General features: G+C 47.4%; 1 protein-coding gene across 2 annotated transcripts; it reads right to left on the reverse strand.

Moving 5' to 3' along the window:
• Window positions 1-422: 422 nt before the first annotated feature.
• Window positions 423-27325, reverse strand: wnt7bb (wingless-type MMTV integration site family, member 7Bb). 2 transcript variants are annotated; one of them, XM_084671699.1, is made up of 4 exons: window positions 27133-27325; window positions 18883-19109; window positions 4254-4525; window positions 423-902 (listed from the first exon to the last, which is right to left on the reverse strand). In XM_084671699.1, the coding sequence occupies exons 1-4, from the start codon at window positions 27216-27218 to the stop codon at window positions 423-425; spliced, it is 1065 nt and encodes a 354-aa protein (XP_084527825.1). In that variant the 5' UTR covers window positions 27219-27325. The 2 variants fall into 2 exon arrangements, with proteins under 2 accessions (XP_084527825.1, XP_084527824.1); XM_084671698.1 differs by lacking the exon at window positions 27133-27325 and adding an exon at window positions 26705-27063.
• Between the last annotated feature and the right edge of the window lie 62 nt (window positions 27326-27387).

The following is a 27387-nucleotide window of genomic DNA, read 5'->3' on the forward strand; positions in this document are numbered from 1 at the left end:
AGTCAGCTTTCATAGTCACTGTCATTGTTGGACCAAATCCTGTATTTCGGTCTGTCTTTGCTTTCGTGTGGAAGAAAGGACTACAAATCCCAGAGTGCAATGCACAGTTCTTGTCCAGGACAGGCCCGTGGTCCCGACTCACCAGTCACAGAGAACACATCGGTACACAAGCACACACGATTCTGCTCCAGTCCATATCTGGGGGGTGTCACCTAATGATATTTTTTACTTTCTCAAAAGCAAACATTGATTCCTCTGTGCAAAACGATGCCATGAAGAGCTGATATCGTAAATCCCATCAATTTAGTTCAAAATCTCTCATTGTTCCAAGACACGTCTTCGTTTCCACCCCTCCCACCCCCCTCTCGCTTCCTGCTAGTCCCCAAACCCCGCCCCCCATCGTCATTGCGGGCCACGCCCCCTCATTTGCAGGTAAACACCTCGGTCCTCTCGCTGCAGGTGTTGCACTTGACGAAGCAGCACCACTGGAACTTGCAGTTGCACTGCCACACCTTGGTGTACTGGTGTGTGTTGTAGCCCCGTCCGCAGCACATCAGGTCGCAGCCGTCCGTGTGCGGCGACGTGCGGTTGCAGAGGCGCCCCTGGGTCCCCACGCTGCCCGTGGCCGCATCCTCCTCGCAGTAGTTGGGCGACCTCTCGATGTAGACGAGGTCGGTCTCCATGGGCTTGCGGTAGCCCTGGGTCTTCTTCACCTTGAGGTGCGTGGGCTGGCGCAGGCGGCTGGCTCGCACCACCTCCACGTGGACCGCCTCGTTGTATTTGTCCTTCAGCACGTAGCCGATCTCCCGGAACTTGGGGAGCGTCGTCCAGCAGGTCTTGGTGGTGCAGGAGCCCGAGACGCCGTGACACTTACACTCCAGCTTCATCCTCTCCTCTAGAACCTGGGGGGGGGGGGGGAGGGTGGGTGGGAGGGAGGGGGAGTGAGTTTGGGTTAATTCAACAGTTCTTTTCAGAAAGAAATGTCCTATTTACTCAATGCTTTTATTCAAAGTGATGTACAGAGGTGGGATTTGAACCTTGATCTTGACTCTCTTGATCTGCACATTTTGTCAAACGCCCTACCACTGGGCTGACACCCACACAGTCATGCAAAGGATAGAAGAATATTTGTTGAGGCCACGATTTTTGTCGTTCAGTGTTTTGATCTTCAGTTAGAACAAACATGTAGGCCCAGTTACCCAGACATGGGTTAAGCCTAGCCATTTGTCTAAAAATGGAGATCTTCATTACATTTTTGTCTTACTTTAGGACTAGGCTAAATCCATGTTGGGGAAACTGTACTGTAGTGAGTCCACTCCTACTGCCGTATGCTGTCGAGTACTGCCGTATGCTGTCGAGTACTGCCGTATGCTGTCGAGTACTGCCGTATACTGTCGAGTACTGCCGCATGCTGTCGAGTACTGCCGTATGCTGTCGAGTACTGCCGCATGCTGTCGAGTACTGCCGTATGCTGTCGAGTACTGCCGTATGCTGTCGAGTACTGCCGTATGCTGTCGAGTACTGCCGTATGCTGTCGAGTACTCCCGCAAACTGAGCCTACAAATGAGCAAACAGTTGGATCACTATTATCTCCATGTTGCCTCGACACAAACCCTGGGTTTAGTTCTTGTTGGTCCTTCAAAAGAAAGCGTTTCAGAAACTTTTCGGAGAGAGGAGCACTTATTTATTCGAATGAAACAGCGGGTTTATTAAAGAATCACCGAGAGGTTGACCTCAGACGGAGGCTGAATGCCGTCTTTGTTTGGAGCAATGAGCATTAAGTGGAAACGGATGCTAACAGGACGTCAAAACGTTTGATTTCAAAGGAAGCTGCCTTTAATACGACGTTAAAAGAACGTTGGCCTGCTGGGTTCTTCTTGTGCCTTCACACTTAAGGCTCCTGGAGAAGTGGGGTTTGTACTGAGGACTTGTTCATTCTGTACGTTGTGCCACAACGTTTAAGACTGAGGGTCGAACAGCAGCATCGTGGCCTGGCTGAACTTGACAGCACCCTGTGAAGTGGACTGTACACAGCATATCTGAAATTCTAAGAAGGGCTCCGATGCCAGCTAAATGTCAAAAAGAAGGGAAAAATGCACTTACTGGTAATATTCTACCCTGTAATTCTCCCTACCTTCCTGCAGACCACATCAATAGAAGAAAAATATATATATAAATCTCAAGTAACCGTCCACCATCGCACACAGCAGTTAAATGTGGATCGTTCAGCTGTTTAATGTGCTGCAGATACATTGTCGAAACGTTTCCAATGGGTGACCATTAACCGATGACATCTGGACAAAAGTGTACGCTAACATCAGGCTTTAAAAACGGGAAGATAAACTAACTGAACAAACGCTGGCTGCAGCAAGGATGCCCTCCATTCAGGACGTCAGCACAGCATGCAGCCCACAGGCACCATGTAGAAGACTCTGCTGGGGGGTTCCAAATGTGTTATCCTCCGACAGATCATCATCACAAACACATGGCACACTCAGAACACGCCTCCTAAAGGCCTAATCCTGGGGCATCTGGGAAATATTGAGCGGTGTCAATCGTAGCGCTGTGGGCCTCCCGTGAAACTGAGCTTTCTTTACTCTGTGTGTGTGTTTGATGCTCGTGAGTAGAAAGAAAGAGAAAAGAAAGAAAGAATGAGTGGTTCCAGTGCTTGGATGGGCTAAATGAACACAACTGTAGTGGTCCTAACATGACTCTGTAACTCCTTGTTGTAAGAACCAAGCATGTGTGTATTTGTTGTATAAGATATTCACGCTTTTTTTGGCAGGGCATATTTCCAGTGTTGCTTTTTCCTGGCACTGAGCCTTGCCAGCAACGTTGGTCATAATTTCTATCGAAGACTTACACAATGTACACAAAACACACAAACGTGTTCATCAGAGCTTTCTGTCTCATCTATGTCTTCTGTGGTTGGGAACGTCTAATCTGAGCACGTTTGATTGAAAGAATATGGAGAGAGGCGTAAAAATATGAGACCGGGGTCACTGAAAATCTGGTCTCGGATGTTGATTCAGAAGAAGGATTTCCAAAAATGTATGGCGCAAACCACAACGAACGTCTGGGTAAGAAATCTATCTGATGAACTGACGAGTGGATGGAAACATTTACTTACAGCGTGTCCGTCAAAGTCTCTTGTCTGCAAACAATTAGTCACATGTGAGCAGACGGCCTCTAAAGATGGTTTCTTCACGTCATCCTCACGGTATCACGGGATGACGGGCTTACAGCACACAATGATTCACTGGAAATCTCCCCCCCCCGCAAAATTGGGACAAGCAGTTTTCCTCTTTGGTGTTTACAACTGGATATTTTTTGTAAAAGATCCGATTATTGGATTTCTTTCTAAAACGTAACTGGGGGAAACATACTTTGATTCTGTGGAGAATTATTTGACACCAATTGTGTGCGTTCTGAATAACCGATCAAAAAATGTTCCTCCCTAGTTTCCACCATGTACGTGAATCGAATTCTATGAATCGAAACATCCGAACCTGGCACGCTTTTCAACATTAACAACAATCCGGTCGTCCTGCCTTTACAAGCTGGCTCGGCACAGAGAACTGCAGTACTATCCTGTTCCTGACTGTCCTCTCCATGCTAGGAGGGTCTGCCGGCTGATAGCTTCACCATCCTCAAGCACACGGTGAAACTCCCCGGTTATCAATCACATCCGTCTGTCAACAGAACTTCAGTAACGACTGAAGGTAGCAGTGGAGGCTATTCACTGTAGGTTAAGATGGTTTGTGTTGTTCTGTGATGCTTGATAACAAACAAACAGCACTGGAGAACAGCGCCTAAGGTCTGCTTGAGAAAGGGAACCGGTCGTAATAGTATTGAAGAAAACAAGCTCAAACAACCACATGACTGCCTCCACTCTTGGTCTGTGTCCAGGGTGTGGGAGAGGGAATAATACTCTTCTGGTAAAACTGTTTTCCATCACGCAACACAAACACACACATAGAGACACACAACCAAGTTTGTTTTCAGTAGTGGTGGTCGTAGCAGTATTTGTAGATCTGTCCAGGGGCATAGCTTTCATTACACATGGGTGGAACGTGTCCCGGCAAATCTGCCAACCCCCATCCCCCCATGTCTCCCTTCATCTTTTTACCCCAAAAATTACATTTAATGGCCGCGTCTTCAGTTATAAAAAAATGATAAAATCGTCCGCCCCTGCTTGTGTTCCGCCCCTGCTTGTGTTGCGGCCCTGCTTGTGTTGCGGCCCCTGCATTTACCTTCCTCCCCGCTTCGTTGTTGTGCAGGTTCATGAGCCGCCGCTGGGTCTTCCTGATCTCCCGGGCATCCACAAAGCGTCGGGAGAACTCGATGCCGTATTTGATGTCGGCCGAGCAGCCACCCCACTTCCAGCCCTCCTCCTGGTTGTAGTAGCCCTGCTTCTCCCGGTCACAGCCACACTGGCTTAGGTTGCCCTGGCTGCATGCCGCCGTGATGGCGTGGGCCACGCCTGCCGCCGTGATGGCATAGGTGAATGCTGCTTCCCTGCTGCCTGGGAGACAGGGAGAAAGAGGGAGAGAGAGAGGGGGAGGAGGAGAGGGAGACAGGGAGAGAGAGGCAGGGAGGGAAAGAGAGGCGGAGGAGGAGAGGGAGAGGGAGAGGGGGAGAGGGGAGGGAAAGAGAGGGGGAAGAGGAGAGGGAGAGAGAGAGAGGGGGAATGGGAGGGGGGAAAGAGAGAGAGGGATGGAGAGACAGAGGAATGTTAATCCTCTGAAGTCACTTGGTTGTTAATTAGTCGACAGAACTGCAGTGCACAGAAATCAGACTGGAGTTGTGTTTAGTTGTTGTTGACATGGTCAGGAAGTGCTGTGAGTGGTAGTGGTATCCATTACTTCCATAATCTTACTGAATCACCAGCAGAGCCACCAGCCCAGCCCAGCCCCCCTCCCTTCCCCTCCACTCCCTTCCCCTCCCCTCCCCTCCCCTCCCCTCCCCTCCCCTCCCCTCCCCTCCCCTCCCCTCCCCTCCCCTCCCCTCCCCTCCCCTCCCCTCCCCTCCCCTCCCCTCCCCTCCCCTCCCCTCCCCTCCCCTCCCTTCGCCCTCTATCTTCGTAGAGAAGGAGGTTCCCTCCCTCCCCCTCTACCTTTGTAGAGAGGGGGTCAACAGGCTGACCACACCCTCCAACAGACCAGCTGTGTGTGTGTGTGCAGGCGCTACAGAGTACCAGAGAGGGGGAGCTAGCTAGTCTAACACAGGTGCTGTCCAAAGTGCTGAATTTCCCTGCTGGAGCACCTTGTGCTGCTGCCCACATTACAGAAACTGTGGTCTGCAGGTCTGCCTGCCTTCTGGTCCGCAGCAGGCACTAGGACCCTGAGGGGAATATGCAGGGAGTTGTGCTCTCGGGCTGGTTAACAGTTTAGCCTTATTGTCCAATACGTAACGGTGACAGATATGTTGAATTTGTTATTGATTAAAGGACAAGACAGGAGAGACAGTAACGTTGGATCACTCATGTTGTCAAACATGGAAAATCTCCAGATACGACAATTCACGTTTGTGTACTATTTGTTTGGTCAAAGCCAGCCAGCTAAACACATGCCCCTGTAGTGTGCTGGTCAGAGCTGTCTTCAGCGGCTCCTCTCTAGCTGGGCCAGGGGCAGAAGAGACCCAGGTCTCTCCTCGGCCGTCCCTAATGTGAGAGTGGGGCTACGGGCTGGGCTCTGAGAGGACACAGGGTGAACATAAAGCTCTCTCACCAGCTAGCTCACCAGCTAGCTTAACAGCTCTGACCAGCTAGCTTCACTGCTAGCGCACCAGCTAGCTTCACAGCTCTCACCAGCTAGCTTCACTGCTAGCGCACCAGCTAGCTTCACAGCTCTCACCAGCTAGCTTCACTGCTAGCACACCAGCCAGCTTTACTGCTAGCGCACCAGCTAGCTTCACAGCTCTCACCAACTAGCTTCACTGCTAGCACACCAGCCAGCTTCACTGCTAGCACACCAGCCAGCTTCACTGCTAGCGCACCAGCTAGCTTCACAGCTCTCACCCGCTAGCTTCACTGGGTCTGCCTGCATGGAGGAGAGGAAACCAGGCAGTTATCCGATCATGTGACCATTCCTGTTGTCATCCTCTTGATTGGGCGGAGCTCTGTCATGTCTCACAGAAGTCTCTATGAAATTCTATACGATGTGGAATATCATTATTACATACCATTCAATAGCATAGCACTCATATCCTAACACTCATAATGTCGTTATCAGATCGATAGTAAAGATTGTCGATGCTAAGCTTCTTCCACTCAATTCAGTGGAATTGCAGAGAAACCACCTCGTATCTCAAACACGTGAACCCTTATAAGTTACTTGCCCAACCCCATAAACATTTTAACATTTCAGAAATGTACTAAACGTTAAATGACTGCTTATTTTACCTTTTTTTCTCCCAACTCCAGACCCTGTGGAGAGTGGTGTAGCTGGGAGGTGGAGCGAGGCTGGCTGTGACTGATGCATGCTGTTCGCTAACGCCGCGGCCAAGGCCCTGGCAAGGCCTGACTCACCATCACTCTTCCTGCTGCTCACCAACAAGGCTGGGCTCACCAGCCTGTGGTATCGTTCAGCCACCCCCACCCCTTTCACACACACACACACACACATACATAAGCACGCGTGTGATCACACGCGCACACACACACACAAGCCCACAATCATCACACACACACGTACACACACATCGTGACACACGTACACACACACACTTCATCAAACCATCACACTATCACACACTATCACACACACACACACACACACACATGCCCACAGATCTTCACACACTCTGGCAGAAGCACGTCCACACAGCAGTTGTGATGGCTAAAACAGGACAGGGCTGTTTCCAGGGGAAGGGAGGTTCCCCTGGCCAGGGAGGCCCAAGCCCATGGTGCTCATGGGGGAAACGATGATGATGATGATGGTTGTCACCCCCTGTTGGGCTTGGCACCGGCAACACTGAGCCAAGCGCACAACGGAAGCCAATCCCACTCCCAGAAACTTGGGACCCTCTATTCCATTGAGCAGCGATCCCACCTCACGTGTTTGAGATACGAAGTAAGTGAAGTGAGTCGTTCAGAACCATTGGGATGCTCTGATCTTCACTTTATCAAAGGAACGTAATTAAAGAAGAGGCAGTTTCATGCCGGATGATTTGTTTCGAAAAGAGGGTCAGAGACACGAAAAACTACATGGGCAAAAAAAGCCGCCTGACAACGGTTGATTCCCAAACTGGAAAAACGTTAAACCGCGTCCAACGTACACCGACGGTAGACATGGGTGTGATGTGCTCTCATGCCCTGGCTGCAGAACCGGCATGTGGTTTATGAAATACTGACGAGAAAAAACACACAAAAAATAATTCTAAAGAGGCTGGTCTCAGAGTCCTGACTGGCCTTGAGAGAGGAACCACTCAGGGAGAGCCTTGGGTGCTGCCAGCGGAAAATTGGATCAACCAGAAAAACCTCAATGAACTTGGAATGGTCCGGAGGAGAAGAATAGGAGGAGAAGGGGGAGGGGGGGGTATTAAACCAGATGTCTAATGGAGTTTAGTGGCAAGTGTCTGTGACAGTGTCCAAGATGGAGGAGAAGAGGAAGGGGAAGTGAGGTGGGAGAGGGAGGGAGGGAGGAGCCTGGGTGGGACTGGAGGTGTACCGGGTGTGGATGAGTGAGTGCGGCCTTCACATAAGCTGACCACGGTACCATCCAGCCTCCACAAGGACATCCCTCATGTTCCCCTGCTCCCTAAAAGGGGCCAAAACAACATTTCTGGATGTGGCGGCAGCCGGTTTTTACGACAATCTGTGTTTAAAAGAGAGGCCAGCGCACCGCTAAACAAATTTCACATGACACAGCAGAGGAGATTTATAACCTGAGAGAGTACAGCCAGTGGTAGGCTAGCTGCCCTACTGTAGCAACTCTTCTTTGTGACCTTATTGGCCTCGCTGGCTAGCTAGCTCGCAAAAATGTACTGACTAGTAAGCTAGCTTGCAAGAATATATCGGCTAGCTAGCTAGCAAGAATGCGATCGACAATAACTTTTTTTCGCATGTGAATTAAAACCAGCAGAGGCCCTTGCTTGCACTGGTGTGTAACCAGGAAGGAGAGAGATAATGGTGAAGGAAAGAGATAAGAGTGAAGAAGAGAGATAAGCGTGAAGAAGAGAGATAAGCGTGAAGAAGAGAGATAAGCGTGATGGAGAGAGGGGCCTGTGACAGGGACAGTGGGCAGCAAGGCAGACAGAGGAAGGACTGCATCACTGCTTTGAGGTGGGACACCGGGAAAGGCTGGGAGGACAAAACACACACACACACACACACACACACACACACAGCTGGGGAGAGTTAGGGTTATCAGAGCATTCCAAAGGGCTTTTCACCCACACACACACACACTGAAGCCCCGTCCTTGTGTATGTAAGAGTGGGCCTGTGGACTGGCTAGCAGGTTCAAGGGCCCAGTGAGTCTGTCAGGAAGTCAAAGCCTCAGCCCAGGTAGACACACGGCTCATAGGCGGTGGAAGACATCGCTATGGGAACAGGAGGGTTCTGGAGGGTTCTCTCTCTTGTCTCGCTCTCTCTTTTTCTATTTCTCTACCTCTCTCTATCTTTCTACCTCTCTGTCTTTCACTCTCTCTACCTCTCTCCTCTCTCTCTTTTCTCGCTCTCTCTTTATCTCTCTTCTCTCTCTCTCTCTCTCTCTCTCTCTCTCTCTCTCTCTCTCTCTTTATCTCTCTTTCTTTCTTTCTCTCTCTCTCTCTCTCTCTCTCTCTCTCTCTCTCTCTCTCTCTCTCTGTCTCCCTCTCTCTATACCTCTCTCCTCTCTCTCTCTTTCTATCTCTCTACCTCTCTCTCTCTATTTCTATATCTCTACCTCTCTCTCTCTCTTTATCTCGCTGTCCACCCTCCATAAACCCAACCTCAGTCTCAGACGGACCGTAACAGATGCCACTGGGAAGAGCTCCTTGACAGGAGCAAACCAGCCATCGTCAGAGGGTGGAAGTTGTACTATAGCATGAAAGACAGATGGCACCTGTAACAAACATCACTTGACAGGCCACCTTGATGCAGCTTGCACATCTTCAACCGACAGTTTGGCTAGCTGTGACCTCTGAACCCTGGGTCTGGGGGTGACAGAGCTGAGGTGAGAGAGGACACCCCATGTTGCTTTCTATATCAATTACTGATGGGTCTCTCTCTTTCTTCTCTTTCTACACTTTTCTGTCCTTTCTTTTCTCTCTTCTCTTTCTCTTTGTCTATCTTCCTGTCTTCCCCTTCTTTCTTTTTCTCTCTCTCCTTCCTCCCTCTCTATATTTCTCTCTCCTTCTCATTCTTTCTCCATTTCCCTCCCTCCCTCTCTCTCTCTCTCTCTCTCTCTCTCTCCTCTCTCTCCTCTCTCTCTCTCTCTCTCTCTCTCTCTCTCTCTCTCTCTCTCTCTCTCTCTCTCTCTCTCTCTCTCTCTCTCTCTCTCTCTCTCTCTCTCTCTCTCTCTCTCTCTCCACCCCCCACCCTCTCTACAACTGTTTTCCGTTTCACTTTATGTAGCGTTGCTAAGAACATATGCTCCCGGGCAAATTATAGACAAAGTTGTGGTCCGTGAGGTTTGCAGCAAGAGGAATTAGTGAAGCCATGTTCCTGTACAATAAAATAATATTGTTTTACCAGAACTACACAGACCAGGCTATACTCTCAGCTCGTTTGCGATCGATGAGACGGGATAAACCAACTACAACTTAAAATGATGTGTAACTCTGATAGTGAGAGAGCGAGGGATTTACTGAAGGGAATTCAAGATATGAACTGCTTGTGAGGATGTTTAAACTTGACCAGTTTTGCGTGCGGGAGATTGAGTTCCAGTAGAAGCTTCCTGAAACTCTGAGCGCTGGCCTGTTCCCCTGGCATCTCCCTGAGGTGGGGGTCAGATGGCTGAGCGGTGAGGGAGTCGGGCTAGTAATCAGAAGGTTGCCAGATCAATTCCCCGCCGTGCCAAATTATGTTGTGTCCACCCTACTTGCCTCGGGGGGAAGGCCCCTGTACATACTGTAAGTCACTCTGGATAAGAGCGTCTGCTAAATGACTACAAGTCATGCAGCAGAAGGCAGACTTGAACACAGTTAGACACCCCATCATCCACAGACTGAACACAGTTAGACAACCCATCATCCACAGACTGAACACAGTTAGACACCCCATCATCCACAGACTTGAACACAGTTAGACACCCCATCATCCACAGACTTGAACACAGTTAGACAACCCATCATCCACAGACTGAACACAGTTAGACAACCCATCATCCACAGACTGAACACAGTTAGACAACCCATCATCCACAGACTTGAACACAGTTAGACACCCCATCATCCACAGACTTGAACACAGTTAGACAACCCATCATCCACAGACTGAACACAGTTAGACACCCCATCATCCACAGACTTGAACACAGTTAGACACCCCATCATCCACAGACTTGAACACAGACCCCCCCCAAAACGGTGTGTCTAACTAACGACCCAACAGAGCATGAAAATGCCCCAAATACATTTTTCCGGAAAAAAACAACAACAGACAAGCCCATCACAGATGTGTCTGCTTCCTAACCAGCACTGGAGCTCGTGGGCTCAGTCAGACGGCAGCCTGTTAGCCTGTTAGCGCTGTGGACTGTTAGCCTGTTAGCCTGTTAGCGCTGTGGACTGTTAGCCTGTTAGCCTGTTAGCGCTGTGGACTGTTAGCCTGTTAGCGCTGTGGACTGTTAGCCTGTTAGCCTGTTAGCGCTGTGGACTGTGATTGTTGGCTGGTGAAACCGTCCAGGGCTGCTGCCCGCGCTGGGATTGTGTGAGACAAAGAGCGTCCCCAGATTACGCTTGATCCTCTCACATCCTGCTCCCCCGCATCGAGCACTGAGACGGACGCAGAGCCACACAGATCCTGCTGATAACAACCATGGGGTGTGTGAGTGTCTGTGTGTGTGTGTGTGTGTGTGTGTGTGTGTGTGAATGTGTGTGTGTGAGCGTCTGTGTGAGCGTCTGTGTGTGTGTGTGTGTGTGTGTGTGTGTGTGAGCGTCTGTGTGTGTGTGTGTGTGAGTGTACATGTTTGTGAATGTGTGTGTGTGTATGTGTGTGAGTGTATATGTGTGTGTGTATACGTGTGTATAAGTGTGTGTTTGTGTGTGTGTATAGGTGTGTGTATATGTGTGTGTGTGAGTGTGTGTGTGAGTGTGTGTGTTTATGTGTGTATATGTGTGTGTGTGAGCCCTCGGGGAGGGAGTAAAGAGCAGGCTGGGACACTGGCAGGCTGGCAGACAGTCTGTAGGTGGTGGGGGGGGGGGCTGTGAGAGAGGGGTCTATACAGTCACTACTGTTTGGCCACTGTTAAAAAAAGAAAACAGTGTGACTTAATGAGACAAAGAGAAGGGGGTAGATGCCACAGAAGAGAAAGAGATAAAAAGATAGGTAGCAGAGTGCTGGAAAGAGAAAGAGAGAGCGATAAAGATACAGAGATGGTGAGAGAGAGAGAAACAGAGAAAGAAAGCGAGAGGAAGAGACAGAGAGAAAGGGGAAGGGAGAAAGAGAGAGACAGCAAGAAAGTTGACCTTTACTCAGCCTCGCAGAGCGCCCAGCCTACACCAGTGCAGCCAAGCGCACGCAGCAGAATCCCTGATCTGATAACGCCATCGGACGGAGCCCACGCGCTGACATCACGGCGACCACGTCACAGCGACCACGTCACGGCTCTCCTCCTGCCGCGGAGCGAGGGAGGAGGGGGGGGATTAGGCCTACCCACACGATGACGGCGCCCAGAAAGAGGGCCTTTTATTCTGCTCTGTTCCAGCATAGCACGACGCACGCATCATTTCCACAGGCCCATGGCCGTGATGCCAGCTGCTCAGATGTGAGGGTCTGCACCATCCAGACGGCTGAACATGACGCTCCATGTCACATCAACACCACTTTCACATCCATCTCAGATTGTAACACTGATCCTGTGTCCAGCCAGGATAACGATGAAGATACTATATTTACCCGTGATGACGCCACCGAGAATCTGATGGCGTCTCTGACTTTGATAACCCTTATTGGTGAGGTGAGAGACACCTGGTTGAGAGTGGGTAACTACCGAGGGGATTGATGACATTCTGCTCTCCCTCCTGGTGACTTGACTGACTTCTTGTGCTAAATTTAGTTTTTCGTCTTTTCAATGTACTGATGAACACTGGAAAACAGACAATTTAAGCCTACGTCTAACCTCCAGGAGTGCGATTTGAACACACCACATTACATTTGCCAGGTTCACTTTGCGAGTGCAGTAATTCATAATTTAAGTCAGATTTGAGATACTGCATGTGTCCTCTCTCAGGATTCAGTTTCACCACCGGATCCTGAGAATAAGAAGGAGCTGTACCAGTGTATCTATAATTGGCCTCAAGAATTTTCTTTTCCTGAATCAGCTACTGATACAAGAAGACTGAAAGTGCGATACGTGTAGCCGTCACGCAATGCAAACCAATCCAACTCAAACACACAGAGCTGCACTATGGCGAGCGTGCAACAGCATTGTTTCAGATTATTTATTTCTGGGGCAAAATAACAAGGGAAACTTTTCGGCAACTTGGGTCGATCCTGGTGAAAACTAATCTTGTGTTCCTTCTGCAAAGCGATGCCGTCTACTACAGCTTTTTTCAATAAGAGTTTTCAATAGGATAGCTCGATCCATTGTTACAGTGAAATCCGTTCAGCAGATTGGCACTGATAGCAGATAGCCAGAGTTCAGGCCAGGAGTTGTCAGGTATAATAACAGTTCCTGGGTACATGAACAACACAGACCTGACCACAGTTTCAGGAAAAACACGACCTCAACCACAGTGGTTCTGGACCGGGAGCCATTCCTATCCAAATCATAACTGATTCGATCAATTTATGCTGCGGGTTCATATTAACATACTCAACATGTACTTCAGAGTGCGCAGAATTTCTCAAAGGAATCTACTGTGTTTCAGCTGCTGCGCGGCCCAAAGTCAACTGACTCCTGACGCCTGCGTTCCAACGCCTCGTTCTCAGACGATCTGACACCCTGAGTTCAGCCTCCCTCACTTCGGCCCTCTTTTGAGGCAGAGATAAAACCCCCTGAAGATGTCGGCGGTTGCGGGGAGGGATTGGTGTCGACAGTGACCTTTCCCTCCCATCAGGCTGCGCGGGCTGCCGGCCAGAGAGAGCTCGTCCTCCACATCAAGCCTGGGTCTGTCCAGGAGCCCCTTCCACTCAAGTGGCTTTCAATGAACCTGCTGACTTCCACATCTTTTATCCTGGCTAAAGTAGACTCTTGTTTCACTCCAGCCAGCGGCTCATCGCTCCTCCCTCCCCCACTCCTCCCTCCCCACTCCCCCGCTCCCTCCCCCCCCCCCCCCACTCCTCCCTCCCCCGCTCCTCCCCCCTCCCTCCCCAGTGTGGGAGTGATCGCTTCGCCTGGGAGACGATCCTTCTCTGCACCCAGGGGAGGAGGAGGGATAGACATGGGAACTAATCCCTCCCTCCCTCCTTCCCTCCCTCCATCCACTCCACCACCACTACTTACCCCTAGCTCCCACATTCCACCTCGGGCCTGTTATTTCCCCTGGTCTAAAAAGCCCCCCCCCTCCTGCTTGGTAAGCAGGCGGCCGGGGCGGCAGCATGTCTCACGCCCTGCCATCGTCACACAGCCTCAGAGTGCTCTCTCCATCCCGCTTCACAAACCCATGAAGTCAGGCCCCAGGCCCATAACTCAATACTGCAGACAGCGGAGCAAAGAGGCAGAGATAGAGACACAGAGAAAGATATGGAGAAAAACTAGACAGAGACAGAGACAGAGACAGAGAGAGAGAGAGAGAGAGAGAGAGAGAGAGAGAGAGAGAGAGAGAGAGAGAGAGAGAGAGAGAGAGAGAGAGAGAGAGAGAGAGAGAGAGAGAGACAGAGAGAGAGAGAGAGAGAGAGAGAGAGAAAGAGAGAAAGAGAGAAAGAGAGAAAGAGAGAAAGAGAGAGAGAAAGTTAATGTAGGTCAGGGGAGAACAGCTTCCTTCCTCCTTCTGTCTCCTAGATGACAGAACAGGTCTTCTAATGTGAAACTAACATGACAGAAGAACTGACACTCAACAACTGCACCGTCTGCCACTGAATCCGACATGTGGATTCTTTCCTCTCTCACAGGAACACTAATCTAAGGCTTTTAGCGGTGGTATGATAGAATCCACGCACAGCAGCATTCCTCCGTAGCTGTGTTGAACAGTTCACCTGCCCTGTGCTGCCTTCATTCCTGTGCAGTGAGCCGGGGCCGAGTGAACTTTTGCAATATTTCACCGCCTACACAACAAAACCCTTCTTTCAGATGAAAAGCATGAATCACGATGGTGACAAACTGGCTCGAAAGTTAAACAGAGAGTAACCGGAGCTGTCCTGTTTATGGGATGAGGGGGGGGGGGGTATTGACGCTGAGAGTAGCCGTTGAAAGGTGTCTGTTTTCATGCGGTTACAGCTATCGCCGTGAGCTGGCGGCTGTTTGCGAAGAGGACGTTAAAGGTTCAGGTGTTCAGGGCCCTCAGTTACAGGCCAACAGCAAACACATCCCATGACGTCACGACAGACAAGGCCCTTCTGACATCAACGTGGGCCGTTTGACAAACGCTGACCAATAGGAGAAGCGACCATAGGTTCAGCTCTGTAGTAACACTGCTGACACCTTTACCTGGGAGTTCCGATTCCTGTGACACTTTGCGCTGACGATGACTCCTGCATTGGCCTCAACTACAACTGTACTATCAAACCCTACAGCGTGAGTGAGACGCGCAGTAACACCCACATCAGTAAGCAGAAGATAACTCACACCACATTTAATGGACTGGAGGTGCAGCGGCATGCCGGGGACTCTCACAAACACCGAGGGGGAGTATTGCTAAACCTTCCTGCACCGGGAAAAAACACAAACCAAGCCTCCAATGCCTCCAAATGTTCTCCGTGTTTTCAACCTCGTTCTCCTCTGCCCGGACTGTGGAACCAACCCCCAGACAGAACACAGGGACTGTTGAATAAGGATGTGGCTGTAATGTGAAGGGGCTAGGGTTTTTTCCAGCCATCCTTACTGAGCCGCGGATGACATGCATTTTTGGAAAACAATGTATTTACAGCGTGATACACATTCGGTGTACGTATCAGACGACTGTCTCGCTGCTGAAACAGAATCCTTCCTCGGATGGAGATATCTGGGTCTCTGTAAGACTCTATAACCCAGCTATTAATGTGTGCTTGCTTGGAAAGCGATTGTAATACCACGGAGCCGGGCCAAGGAGACCAACGGCATCCAAGGCAAGTCGAGAGAGAGAGAGAGAGAGAGAGAGAGAGAGAGAGAGAAAGCCGTACGATTGTGGTTGACTGATATTTAGCTCTCAAAACAGAAACAGGATCTTCCCAATTCAGAACTGAGACGGGATCGCTGAGAGGGGGAAAGGTTTAGTGTTCATCTTTTGGGGATTTGAATTTAAAAAAACGTAAATGGGAGCAGATCGAGAGTTTTTCCTTCCACCGTTGATTATGATGATGTGGGAATTTTCAGATTCGGTCAAAGGGATTGGAACACTGCTGTGAGGGGGTGTAGTTCCATGATTTCATATGCCATTCAGAACAAGACTGCAACACACGCCGCACACAGTGAAGTTACAGAACATGACTACGTAGTTATTCAGCTAATATGGGAAGAAGTTAACATTGGAAAACAAGTACAAACTCAGGTGAACAACAACATTTGTAGAACTGTAGTTTTGAAATGAAGGTGTCAGCTGAAACCACTAAACGAGCTACTTCTCCACATTCTCCGAAATGGAAGACAAGCTAAGACGATGCAGGTGTTCTTCAAGGGGCTTCCCTGACCCTAACCTACCCGTCACACCCTGGACATGCTCAGCCAAGCCCTGACCACAACAACAACAAAAATTGCTGTTTGTCTCATGCTAAAGTTTTGTCTGATAAACTTCTGTATTGTGTTGTTTTATGGATTTTGCTACTACTGATTGTTTAGCACTTTGGTCAACGGTTGTCGTTTTAAAATGTGCTCTAGAAAAATGTACCCCATCCTGCACCCCTGTTTCAAACGGAGCAACCAGACAGCGCTGGTCTGCAGAGCCCTCTCCGACACTGAGACAGACCGGGCTCCGAGGCTCTGAGTCCGGTCTGAGAGAAGCAGGACAAGCTGAACGTTGAGAGAAAATGAGCACAGATCCATTACACAGAGCGCCACACTGACAACAAAGAGACATGCTTCTAAAGGGGCTGCAGCCTCACCAGCCTGTCCTGAGGAGCAGTGATTGTTAACAGAGCCGTTGGATTAAACACAGGGCCTAAACCACACTTTAACGGCAACAAAGCATTTCTAAACGAAAGGAAATGTGTAAAATGTGTCGCCGTAAAACGACACCCTTGCGAAGGAGATACATTTTGTACATCTATGAAGAAAGCACAGTAAATGTTGTCCTACTTGTCCAGTTCTCTCTTTGCACACACACACACACACACACACACACACACACACACACACACACTGGTACACAAGTATGGAGACGCACACAAACATGCAGCAGCAGGCAATGGACACAACCAATTTAGCCAGATTAACAACAGATGTACATCCATCTATCTGGGTTCTGCAGCGTTCTCTGCAATAATACCATTAGTTGTCTCCTCATCTGTCACATCATTTTTCAACCACAGTTTTTCCTCATTAGGCTTCAGTGTTTCTGGTAACCTTTCCATAACTTTGCTACCAGCAGCAAAGCCTGGCATCGTAACCAGAAGTTTACTGCAAATAGAGCGACAGAACTCCCAATCTTTACTGGGTGAAAATACTACTAGTGTGAGCCGTAATGAAGATGCATTAGACCAGTAAAACACACAGTACTAAGAAAGAGAGAGAGAGAGAGAGAGAGAGAGGGAGATGGAGAGAGAGAGAGAGAGAGAGAGAGAGAGAGAGAGAGAGAGAGAGAGAGAGAGAGAGAGAGAGAGAGACAGACAGACAGACAGACAGACAGACAGAGAATGAAACAAAGCAAGGACAAGGGATGAGGGAAAGCCTGTGCCAGTCTGTATGGTAATACAAGAGAGAGAGAGAGAGAGAGAGAGAGAGAGAGAGAGAGAGAGAGAGAGAGAGAGAGAGAGAGAGAGAGAGAGAGAGAGAGAGGGAGAGGGAGAGGGAGAGAAAGAAAGAGGCTGTATGTTGGTGGTTAGGACTGGACTCTGTGATGTGTGCAGCGTGGGTTTGGCTTGAGAGCAGCCATATTTCAGAGCTCGCCGCTGTTCTCTGTAGCTGCTCATCTTACCACAGAGAGACAACACAGCTCTCTGTAGCTGCTCATCTTACCACAGAGAGACAACACAGCTCTCTGTAGCTGCTCATCTTACCACAGAGAGACAACACAGCTCTCTGTAGCTGCTCATCTTACCACAGAGACAACACAGCTCTCTGTAGCTGCTCATCTTACCACAGAGACAACACAGCTCTCTGTAGCTGCTCATCTTACCACACAGAGACAACACAGCTCTCTGTAGCTGCTCATCTTACCACAGAGACAACACAGCTCTCTGTAGCTGCTCATCTTACCACAGACACAACACAGCTCTCTGTAGCTGCTCATCTTACCACAGAGAGACAACAGAGCTCTCTGTAGCTGCTCATCTTACCACACAGAGACAACACAGCTCTCTGTAGCTGCTCATCTTACCACAGACACAACACAGCTCTCTGTAGCTGCTCATCTTACCACAGAGAGACAACAGAGCTCTCTGTAGCTGCTCATCTTACCACACAGAGACAACACAGCTCTCTGTAGCTGCTCATCTTACCACAGACACAACACAGCTCTCTGTAGCTGCAGGGCCTCTGTGGCTATAAGCGTACCCCCATAAATGTAGAGTCTGATCAAATTAGTACATAATACATTTTTGTGATTATGTTCTTTTCGCAAGAAACCACAAAAACCACAGAATACAGTTGATGTGACTGATATTGATTAAGTAATGCAAAAGTAAAAATGTAAGGGAAATGCTAATAAATTGTAGCCTGACGTTGTCATACTCATAATTCTAGTCAGAATATGAGTCTGATAACTCTCCGTTGGGCTGTGACTACGGGGCGTGTTTCAACCGAACTCGTAAAACAAATGCCTCTTTGCTCAAATGGATAGACCTACAACCAATCATAGCAACTTAATATGTTGTTTGTTGAAAACAAATTCAACCCAAGCGCTCTTTTGTGACGTTGTTGATTACGTTACTGTTGATCATCTGTCCATCATCGTATAAAGCCCGCCCTGGCAATTTCATTGGTCCGCCCAGTTCCTGGTTTTATATAGTTTGTCCCCAATACGAGCCCCTCCAGACCCAACTTCCCGACCAAATTTTTGTTGTGGGCGGGGCTAAGTGGGGCTGGAAGCCAGGCTAAATAAATTGTGGAATAATGGTATTTGGTACGGTATTTTACCAGTTAATGCCTGCAATGCAGTGAAGAAAACTGTACGACAACAATAATGTTTAATGGAACTGGCCCCTCTAACAGTAAAACTGGCCCCAGCTTGGCCCTCCAGTTGAAATCATCTAGAACCATCACTGTCCTCAGCCACAAACGGCCAGTAACATGCTATCCAGTAACATGCTATGTTCTGTCTCTCGCTAGGTCAGCATTTCCTGGTGACATCAACGGTGAGACACACAGGGCCCCTAGAACCCTACACAGCAACCCCCCCCCCACTTCTCTCCCTCCCCTCCCCCTCGCCCACCCCAAACTCACCACCAACCGAGACCAACTGCCCCCCCCCCCCCCCCCCCCCCCTCCCAGCCAGGACCCAGACTGACCTACTCGCAGCTCCTGGCCGAACACTGTCCTCTCCCCCAGGGCGGAGCAGTTCCAGCGCCCGTAGCGGAACTGGTACTGGCACTCATTGATACCCAGCTGTGCGCCCTCGCCCACCACGATGATGGCGTCCGGCCGGCTCTGACAGATGGCCCTCTGGCGGGGCGCCAGGCCGGGAATCTTATTGCAGATGATGTTGGCACCCAGCGCAACCACTGAGGACAGGGCCCTGCGGAGGAAAGAGACACACACGCACACACGCACATGCACACACATACACACACAGGTGTTTGCAGGTACGTACACACACACACACACACACAGACAGATGACTCAGTTAGAACTCCCGTCATGTTAAGTCACACACACTAGACACTCCAGGACAGCGTTCAAGCTCAGCCAATCACTGAAGAGCAGTCCAGGGTCTGTGTCTGCTGTTTAGCACACATTAGATTTAAATACATGATATTGCTCTTTAATGGATCAGAGGTCAATCAATGAGAACATCTGAAACGATTATCTGACACGATACAGAAAAATCTCACTGTGCTGCAAATTAAAGTCCAAACAAGTGATGTTGTGTTTATGTTTGTCCTGACAGGGCCTCGTCACGTCGGTCTGGTGGCTGACTCACACAAGCAGGGGGTTTGCATTAAAGGCAGGGTAGGTACATTAAAGGCAGGATAGGTACATTAAAGGCAGGGTAGGTACATTAAAGGCAGGGTAGGTATGTTTTGCAAACCTAGCAATATTTTGGTTTAAAGGATTCAACCCGAAATATCCCTCCCCCTCCCTTAAAGGCCACTTCCCCAAAACTGCCTGACTACTGCCGAGAGATAGGTAGACAGACAAGTAGCCCATCCAATCATTGCATTTAGTCCGAATGCCGTCCAATCATTAGTGCCAGTCTGACCTTAAAGATTGGTCATTATTACAGTCCTGCGACGCCCACAGATATCGGATTGATTTCTTTTTACTATCAAATAGGGATGGGCATAATTAATCGACGATCGATTATCGATCATTAAGAATTTCGTCGATGACATTATTTGTTCATCGATAAAACGAATGTGTGTTCTGTTGCGTAGTGTGAGTCTTGAAGGAATGCAGTGGATTTCGCTATGTGGCAGCAATTAAACATTTGCTGACATACAACAACGAAGCCAATGTTTGTAAAAAAAAAAAATGCCACAGGCCTACTCAGTTACCGGCGGGTTCCCATGTATTTCAAAAGTAAACATGAAGAGGTCACGGCGAAGTGTAGCGTGAGACCATTTTGACTTAAAATTACTCCTCCACGACTCAAATGCTACCACTGGAAGAACGTAGTGACGGTGCATCCTGCTCTCGGTGTTAGCACGGAGGAGCTGCGATGCAAAACGAGCACAGAAAATTAGGCTACCCAAAGGATCTGCAAGTCCATCATGATGGATATGCTCCCCATAAGTATTGTTGAGGGCGAAGGTTTTTATGAAGCTTTGTTAATTAGCCGGAAAAAAACGAGGGTCAGTTGTGTTTGAGCACAGGATTCCAGCTGTCGGCTTCGCTTCTAGGAGTTACAGAAATAGTTGTTCTTCTTGTAATACAGATCTCAATGCGGAAACACGCTGTGTTTTTTCTATTTTCACTGCATTTTAATATAGCCGATAAATAGGGAATTTTAATATAAAAATGTTAATGATTAATCAAAAATCGATCGTTAATTCTCCCAACGATCGATTAAGACAATTTCATCGAATGCCCATCCCTACTATCAAACCTTTAGATGTAGTGGTTGCTCTCAGTATGTGAAGTTCATTTTTAGCAAACATGACAAAAAGTGCTTCTCAACATTACCGACCCTGCCTTTAACTGTTAGATAACACCAGAGAAATTGTTTTCAGACATGAATAAAACATGGACTCGATAAGATCATGTGAAATACGTCAATGCGTCTAAATTGAGATTAAAACCTTCAAATCTAAACACAGCATTTAAATCTCACCTCAGTGGTGTAAATAAATTGCCTGTAAACATCTATCCTGAGTGAAGCTTCTTTACTTCAACCAGAGGCTCTGATCTCACCTGTAGAGGACCTGAACCTGTACACCTTAGCCCTGACCTCTGAGCTGTGGGAAACTAAAGAGTTATATGCTGTCTTACGTAGCGGTTGTTCCTCCCTGTAAGACAGCTATCGCCCACACCCTGGGAGAGCTGGGTCTCATCTGATCATCATCCTTCAACAGACCCCATCACCATCCACGCAGGGCTGGGCTGGAACAGCCTGCAGACAGCTAAACAGAACCCTTCCAGTTCACCATCTCTCTGTTTTTTGCCTTCTGAAGCCAACAGATGCGTTTCAAACATGTCAAGAGACAAGAACCCATAAAAGTGTGTGGAGGCAAATACCATCTTTGAAGTATGATGTAGGCCTTCGAGCAATCCACCACAAGCAAGGCAGGCTGATGCAGGCAAGTTGTGTGTCAGAGAAAAACCAGAGGGGGTTGGGGGAGAAACAAAGGGATGAGGGGGGGGGGGGCAAAGTGAGAGAGAGGAAGAGAGAAAAAGAAAGTGTGTGAGAGAGAGAGACAGAGAGAGAGAGCGAAAGAGAAAGCGAGTGTGAGTGAGAGAAAGAGAAGGAGTGAAAGCATGAGAGAGGAAGAGAAAGAGAGAAAGAGTGTGTGAGAAAGACAGGGAGAAAAAAGGAGAGGGAGAAAGAAAGAAAGAAAGAAAGAAAGAAAGAAAGAAAGAAAGAAAGAAAGAAAGAAAGAGAGGAAAAAAGAAACAGACACTGGAGAGAGACATGACTACATTTTGTAGATTGCTTATAAGAAGCATTATGAAATGAAACCATACAGTCCCTGACAGAACTAAAGATGGGATGGTTGATTGAAAATAGCTTACGGACAAAAATCTCCTTCTGTGGACTAACTGTCTCCTCAAAGACTGAAAAAAGAATGTTTTGAATGTCAAACCACATGTTCAACTGACACCATACAGCAACTTTGGTTTGAGTGTCTAAAGGCCCGCTTACGTCTCGTTTTAGAAGTTACACACCTAAAGTTTGTTTTACCACAACATAGACAAGATGGTGTAGGAATATCTCAACACTTCTCTTCCTGAGTGCAAAAACACCAAAAACACCCAACCAAAACACAAAGGATCGATATATATATAACCATCCAACAATTCCTCTTTTCAATAATATTCACAATCCAATTGATAACCCATGTCAATGGCTCCTCCTGATCCTCGATTGTATTGACCTGTCTTCCAACTACTGTTGTGATGAGTCTTGGTGTGCAGATATAAGTCTCTTGGTATCACTGTCATCTTGACCGTGGTTCCTGGAGCAGATTAGCTACTCTTTATAACTACAGGCCCTGCAGCACAACTGATGAGCTGGTCTAAGGCTTGCCTTTATAATCGGCAGATGTAAGGAGAACAGTTTCCCTTGGGCATTAGACCTATAGGGAGAAATATACTCAATTCAAACGTGTCAGTAAATATCAATGAAGGATTTGGTGTAGTTTCTGTGTATATTTAAGTGTTTTGCAAAACAGTTGAAGTCATAAAGATGGTATTTAATCCTTGTGACTTTCACCTGCTAAATCACAGAATCACTGTCGGGCATGGGCTGGTGGAAACCATCAGACAATGCAAAACAGGCATTCCACAGCTAAGCCTTTAAATCCCTGCATCATCAAAGTGCACAAATGCGATTTTGTTTGCTTAGTGATGATTCTGTGTGCATGTTGCCTGTCGGGGACAGCTCTGTCGGGGACAGCTTTGTTGGGGACAGCTCTGTCGGGGACAGCTCTGTCGGGGACAGCTCTGTCGGGGACAGCCCTGTCGGGGACAGCTCTGTCGGGGACAATTCTGTCGGGGATAATTCTGTCGGGGACAGCTCTGTCGGGGACAATTCTGTCGGGGACAGCTCTGTCGGGGACAATTCTGTCGGGGACAGCTCTGTCGGGGACAGCCCTGTCAGGGACAGCTCTGTCGGGGACAGCTCTGTCAGTTACAAACCTTGAGAGCTCTCTATTTTCTGGGCTTTTGAAGGGGTACACCAATTTTATTTTCCTGTTAAGTTATATTAATGAATAGTATTAACTACAAAACTCATAGAAAATAATCAATTGAAGCTCAAATGTTTATTCAATAATAAGCTAATTTCTATCACAAACTGAAACTTCCAAAATGTATGATTTCCACATTTTTGTTTTTGTTTGATACTTTGGTTAACAATTGGTCCAGTGTGAAACATAACTACACAATATGCACTTTGCACTAAACGTAACTACACAATAGCATAGTCTACTGCTACTGGCCGGCTGACTAGCACTGTTCCAGACACAAGCAGTTTGACCCGAGGACTATCTGGCTGTGCTTTCCTGACACACACCAACCTGCACCTACTCCATTACAGTAGAGCTCTCTGATCTGACACAGCACATTAAGCTCAAAGCCTACACTTAACAAGGAATTGCGTGTCAACACATACTTTTCTCACAAAGCAACAAATTCTTGTGGACTTATGTAGTGAACGTTGAGAATATAGAAAAACGTCTACGCGTATCTACACCTTGTCTACACGTGGTGCATATTTATGTTGACATGCTGACCTTTGAATAAAATTTAAAAATCCTATTATAACTGTCTGCGTTTGAATGGAAAACACGATAGTGTATAGGCTATATTATTGCGGAGATTTTACCAACGTGATTACAGCAGCCGAAGGTGTTTTTTTTTGAGGGGGGGGGGGGGGGGGGGGGGGGTGATAGCGTGCTATGCGGAATCCCCTTATGGACGGATCATTCACCACCCATGCAGTTCACCAAATTTCACTGTGAGTTTAACACGCATAAACATTTGCTGCAGATGTGTAATGAGAGAGTAAAATGAGATTAGTAGGATTTGTCGCATTCCTAAACATTTCATATTCCATATTTAGACTAAAACATCCTCATAAAATCTCGAGTTTTATCCAATGCAACACATTTAAGTATGATTAAATTACAAAAACAAACAAATGATATGTAGTTTCTAACTTGCAAACCAATACTAAACATAGACATGCCCACTTTTAACTGCGACCAAACCCACATCTATTTCGGCATCAAGTTTGGGGTCTCCAGAGCGGGGATGAGGGGAGTATGTTTCAGTAATTATTTTAGAGCCTAAAATAAAACCGATGTTCTACTGCGAGAGTAATGGGTTCTTTAGTATCAGCTACCAGTAGGCTACAACTATATTTAACGTACTTCATACAAATGTGTGTTTCAATGATAAATGCATGAAGGGCTACGGTGTATTTTCGTATTTGGTATGCAAAATGCGTAATCCCTCACAATTTCTAACAGACAACCATGTATGTAGGCTATGTAAAAAAAAACGTCTTTGGCCTATATAATAGCACGACGACAGAAAATAATGAAGCAATAACCTCTGCTTCCCAATTGTCTTGAACATCTCTGCCACTCCGTGGCCAAACGAAATCCTGTCCAACAGTCATAACAATAATGAAGGATACGTTCATAATTCAGAAAAATCAACCTATGTTGCAAAAATACGTATCGCTAAATGTCATGCTCCACATTTTGCAAGTTAGCACCTGCGAAGGACACGACTAGTTTCATCATCATCACCTCATCAGATTGGCCCCACGTGGACCAGTTAGATCTTCTCACCGCTCGAGGCAAGCTTGCCTTTTTTTCTACTTTTTCAGCGGTTGATGAAGGAGTCTACTTAATACCCAAATAATTTAAATCGGTGCGGCAAAAGACTGCCTCAAAATATAATAGTTCATGAACAAATTTTTCTTTCATAATATAACTAAAAAGTTGTTGTTTTCAAATAGTTAAATACACATTCATGAAACAAAATGCTTCTGGATCTGCTTTAACTGTTAAAAAGATACATTTTCTGCGCTCCGTCATCTTTAAGAGGGAGATTTCCATCCAAATATCCATTCACTTCCTAGGACAGTTTTATCGCGCACCGTGAACTCAGATGCATAGCCACGGGCGCACACACAGACGTCGTTAAGGTCAACTTACAGGTAGCTTCCACTCGTGAGGATGAGGAAGATCTGTGGATAGTAGACTGACAGCAGTACACTGCGCGACGAGAAGATGATCATGATGACATTGAATAAATGGCCGCTTTCGGATTTAGTGCGAAAAAAAAGAATAAACTCCTTAATTCCTGTCGCGCGTTTTAGTTCCCCTTGCCGGAAGATCAAAGAGCGGACTCCAATCTGGTGCGATGAGTCCGGGGTGCTCGCTTGAGTGGCGGTCCTATGCAGCTCCTAGCTCCCAGGGCCGTGAGTGTGCTGCGGACGCTGAGATTGGCTCTGTCATCTCTCCGCGGTAGAGACTGTTACAGAGTGTGGTTCCCGAGCCGGAATGATGATGGTTTTAGGGATTTTGGATGGCAGAAAAGTGCCTTTCTCCACTCTCATGAGAGTCGTGGCTACCATTGGGCAGGGAGACGCTGCTATACGCCCACTTCAGCGCCACAACAGGACAATAGGGTGACACTGATCCATTCCCTGGACAGCTTTCATTCAGTAATTCCGGGCCAAACGTAAATAAACGGTCATTGTAGCATCCTTACCGCACATCATTCAAGTTTATGATGTGTAATACAGTCGTTCGTAATAGGAAGTGGCAACTCTCTATATTGCTATAATGTTAAAAAAAATCTGAATAAATTAATGAGTAAAAGACTGGTAAACGATATTACTATTAGGCTATATTGTTAAAAGTGATCCGGAATAGCCCTTTTATGATAGTGATAGTGAAAGTATCGCCTAAACCTCGTCACAAATGACTCCACTCATGAAAAGTAATATCATGAGTAGTATCGACAAGGGAAGAAGCGTTCAATAGAGGTAACACGTTAAGCTTACTGAAATATGAGATATTGGGTTAGTTTAAATGGATGCTTCCCGTACACTGATGTTAGGCTGCATGAATGCTACTGGATGTGGATGAGCGTGGTTAAATTGCATGCTATGTGTGACGCACGAGGGTCAACACCAGTGAGGCACGCGAAGGGATGGCACCTGTTGTTTTTCTAATACATCAAGTGGTTTATGTTTTTTCCATCTTAATGCTTCTGACATACTAGGCAATTTATAAAGAATGGAGTGCTTTTTTCTATTATTTAATCAGCAGACATAATCTGCCTACAGATGAATGTCATGCACTAATCACTGAAACTCAAATTCCTAAGGCCTGCAATAAAGCGAGTAGCCTACATTTGTACCAAGGCAAGTTAGCAAAATGTGCTGCTGCAAATCAACGTGAAATTCATACAAAACAGTTCAAATGTAATAACACGATAATGAAGGCAGACGCGATAGAAGAATTGGAGTCTCATGCATCAAGGTGAGGGCCTATTGCAAAACAGCTAGGCTAAACTTTGTCTGGCCAATGGAATGTGGAAATACAACTCAGTCTTGCGCTGTTATTGAAGGTATGCAGCATTGAGCCGGAGACTGGTGAAGACAAGCTCGAATTATGTTTAAGAACTACCTTACCGGAATGGAGGACGGGTGATCAGAAACATCGACAATAAAAGCATGATACAGTCTGATACAATTCAAAGGTGTATAACTGCATGTTCGAGGCACTCATGCGGGAAAATGGCGTGATTTTCTTCATTCTTTTTTTTGGCGTGATAAAGGCACTGTAATAACCTCAATGCTGTTACGAGTAAGGTCATAGGGCATGCTGTCCTCATTTGTTGATGTAACGTGGCCTAATTATCATACCGTTAATACACCAGGCACAAAAAGATAACAGAACCGAACGAATAAACTGAAACATTCAAACTTACCCAAGCCTCAGGTAAATTATGCCAAAACACAAGAACACGTTAAAACTCCACCGTCGGAGGGGTCTGTGCATGATCATTACCGCTATGAGGACGTGCCATGCACTAACGAAGTGGTCACGCTTGCGTTCACATCGGCAGTTCAACCTTTCCAGATGCAAATATAAATATAGTTCTCAAAGACATCAATTATTAACTCCTTGGTAATCTTAAACCGTCTGAAATCCATACTGAACGTGCACAGGTGAGCTGCGAGGTGATGCTGTCCGAAAACGATCATTAAAGGGTTCGAAACCTCAACACGAGCGAGGGTCGCACTCGAAAGGTGAATGAGTTCTCCAACAGAACGTTCCTATTGCCGTTCTCATTTTAAATGTGCAGCCGAATAATGACTTCTCTCTGGTTCTTTCGTGCGCCAGGTACAGTTATACCGGGTGCAGTGGCCTCCTTGTTTGTGATATTTCGTCGGTACAGAAGCCTTGACACATCGGTTGCAGTTCCACTCCTTTGGCGACATCTTAAATTCTTTCCATGTAGCTGCAGGTATTCTAATTGGGTACAGGTAACAAAGGCTTTACACGCCTCCCCCTTTCAATCGGTATGGATATGCCTGGTATGGGATGGGCTTCGAGGCTGCGCTGAACACGTGCAGTTGTTGTACAGCCACAGAATTCTACAGGGAACTA

The sequence above is a fragment of the Hypomesus nipponensis genome, chromosome 14, assembly GCF_054491055.1.
Source record: "Hypomesus nipponensis isolate SF chromosome 14, ASM5449105v1, whole genome shotgun sequence".
NCBI lineage: Eukaryota > Metazoa > Chordata > Actinopteri > Osmeriformes > Osmeridae > Hypomesus > Hypomesus nipponensis.

Coding starts and splice junctions, on each gene's coding strand:
- wnt7bb (XM_084671699.1), bottom strand. CDS start 27,218: ATGTCGCCAAAGGAGTGGAACTGCAACCGATGTGTCAAGGCTTCTGTA. Junction 19,110..27,132: donor CAAGGAGGCCACTGCACCCG/GTATAACTGTAC, acceptor TTTCCTCCGCAG/GGCCCTGTCCTCAGTGGTTG. Junction 903..4,253: donor ACAACGAAGCGGGGAGGAAG/GTAAATGCAGGG, acceptor CCCCCCCCCCAG/GTTCTAGAGGAGAGGATGAA.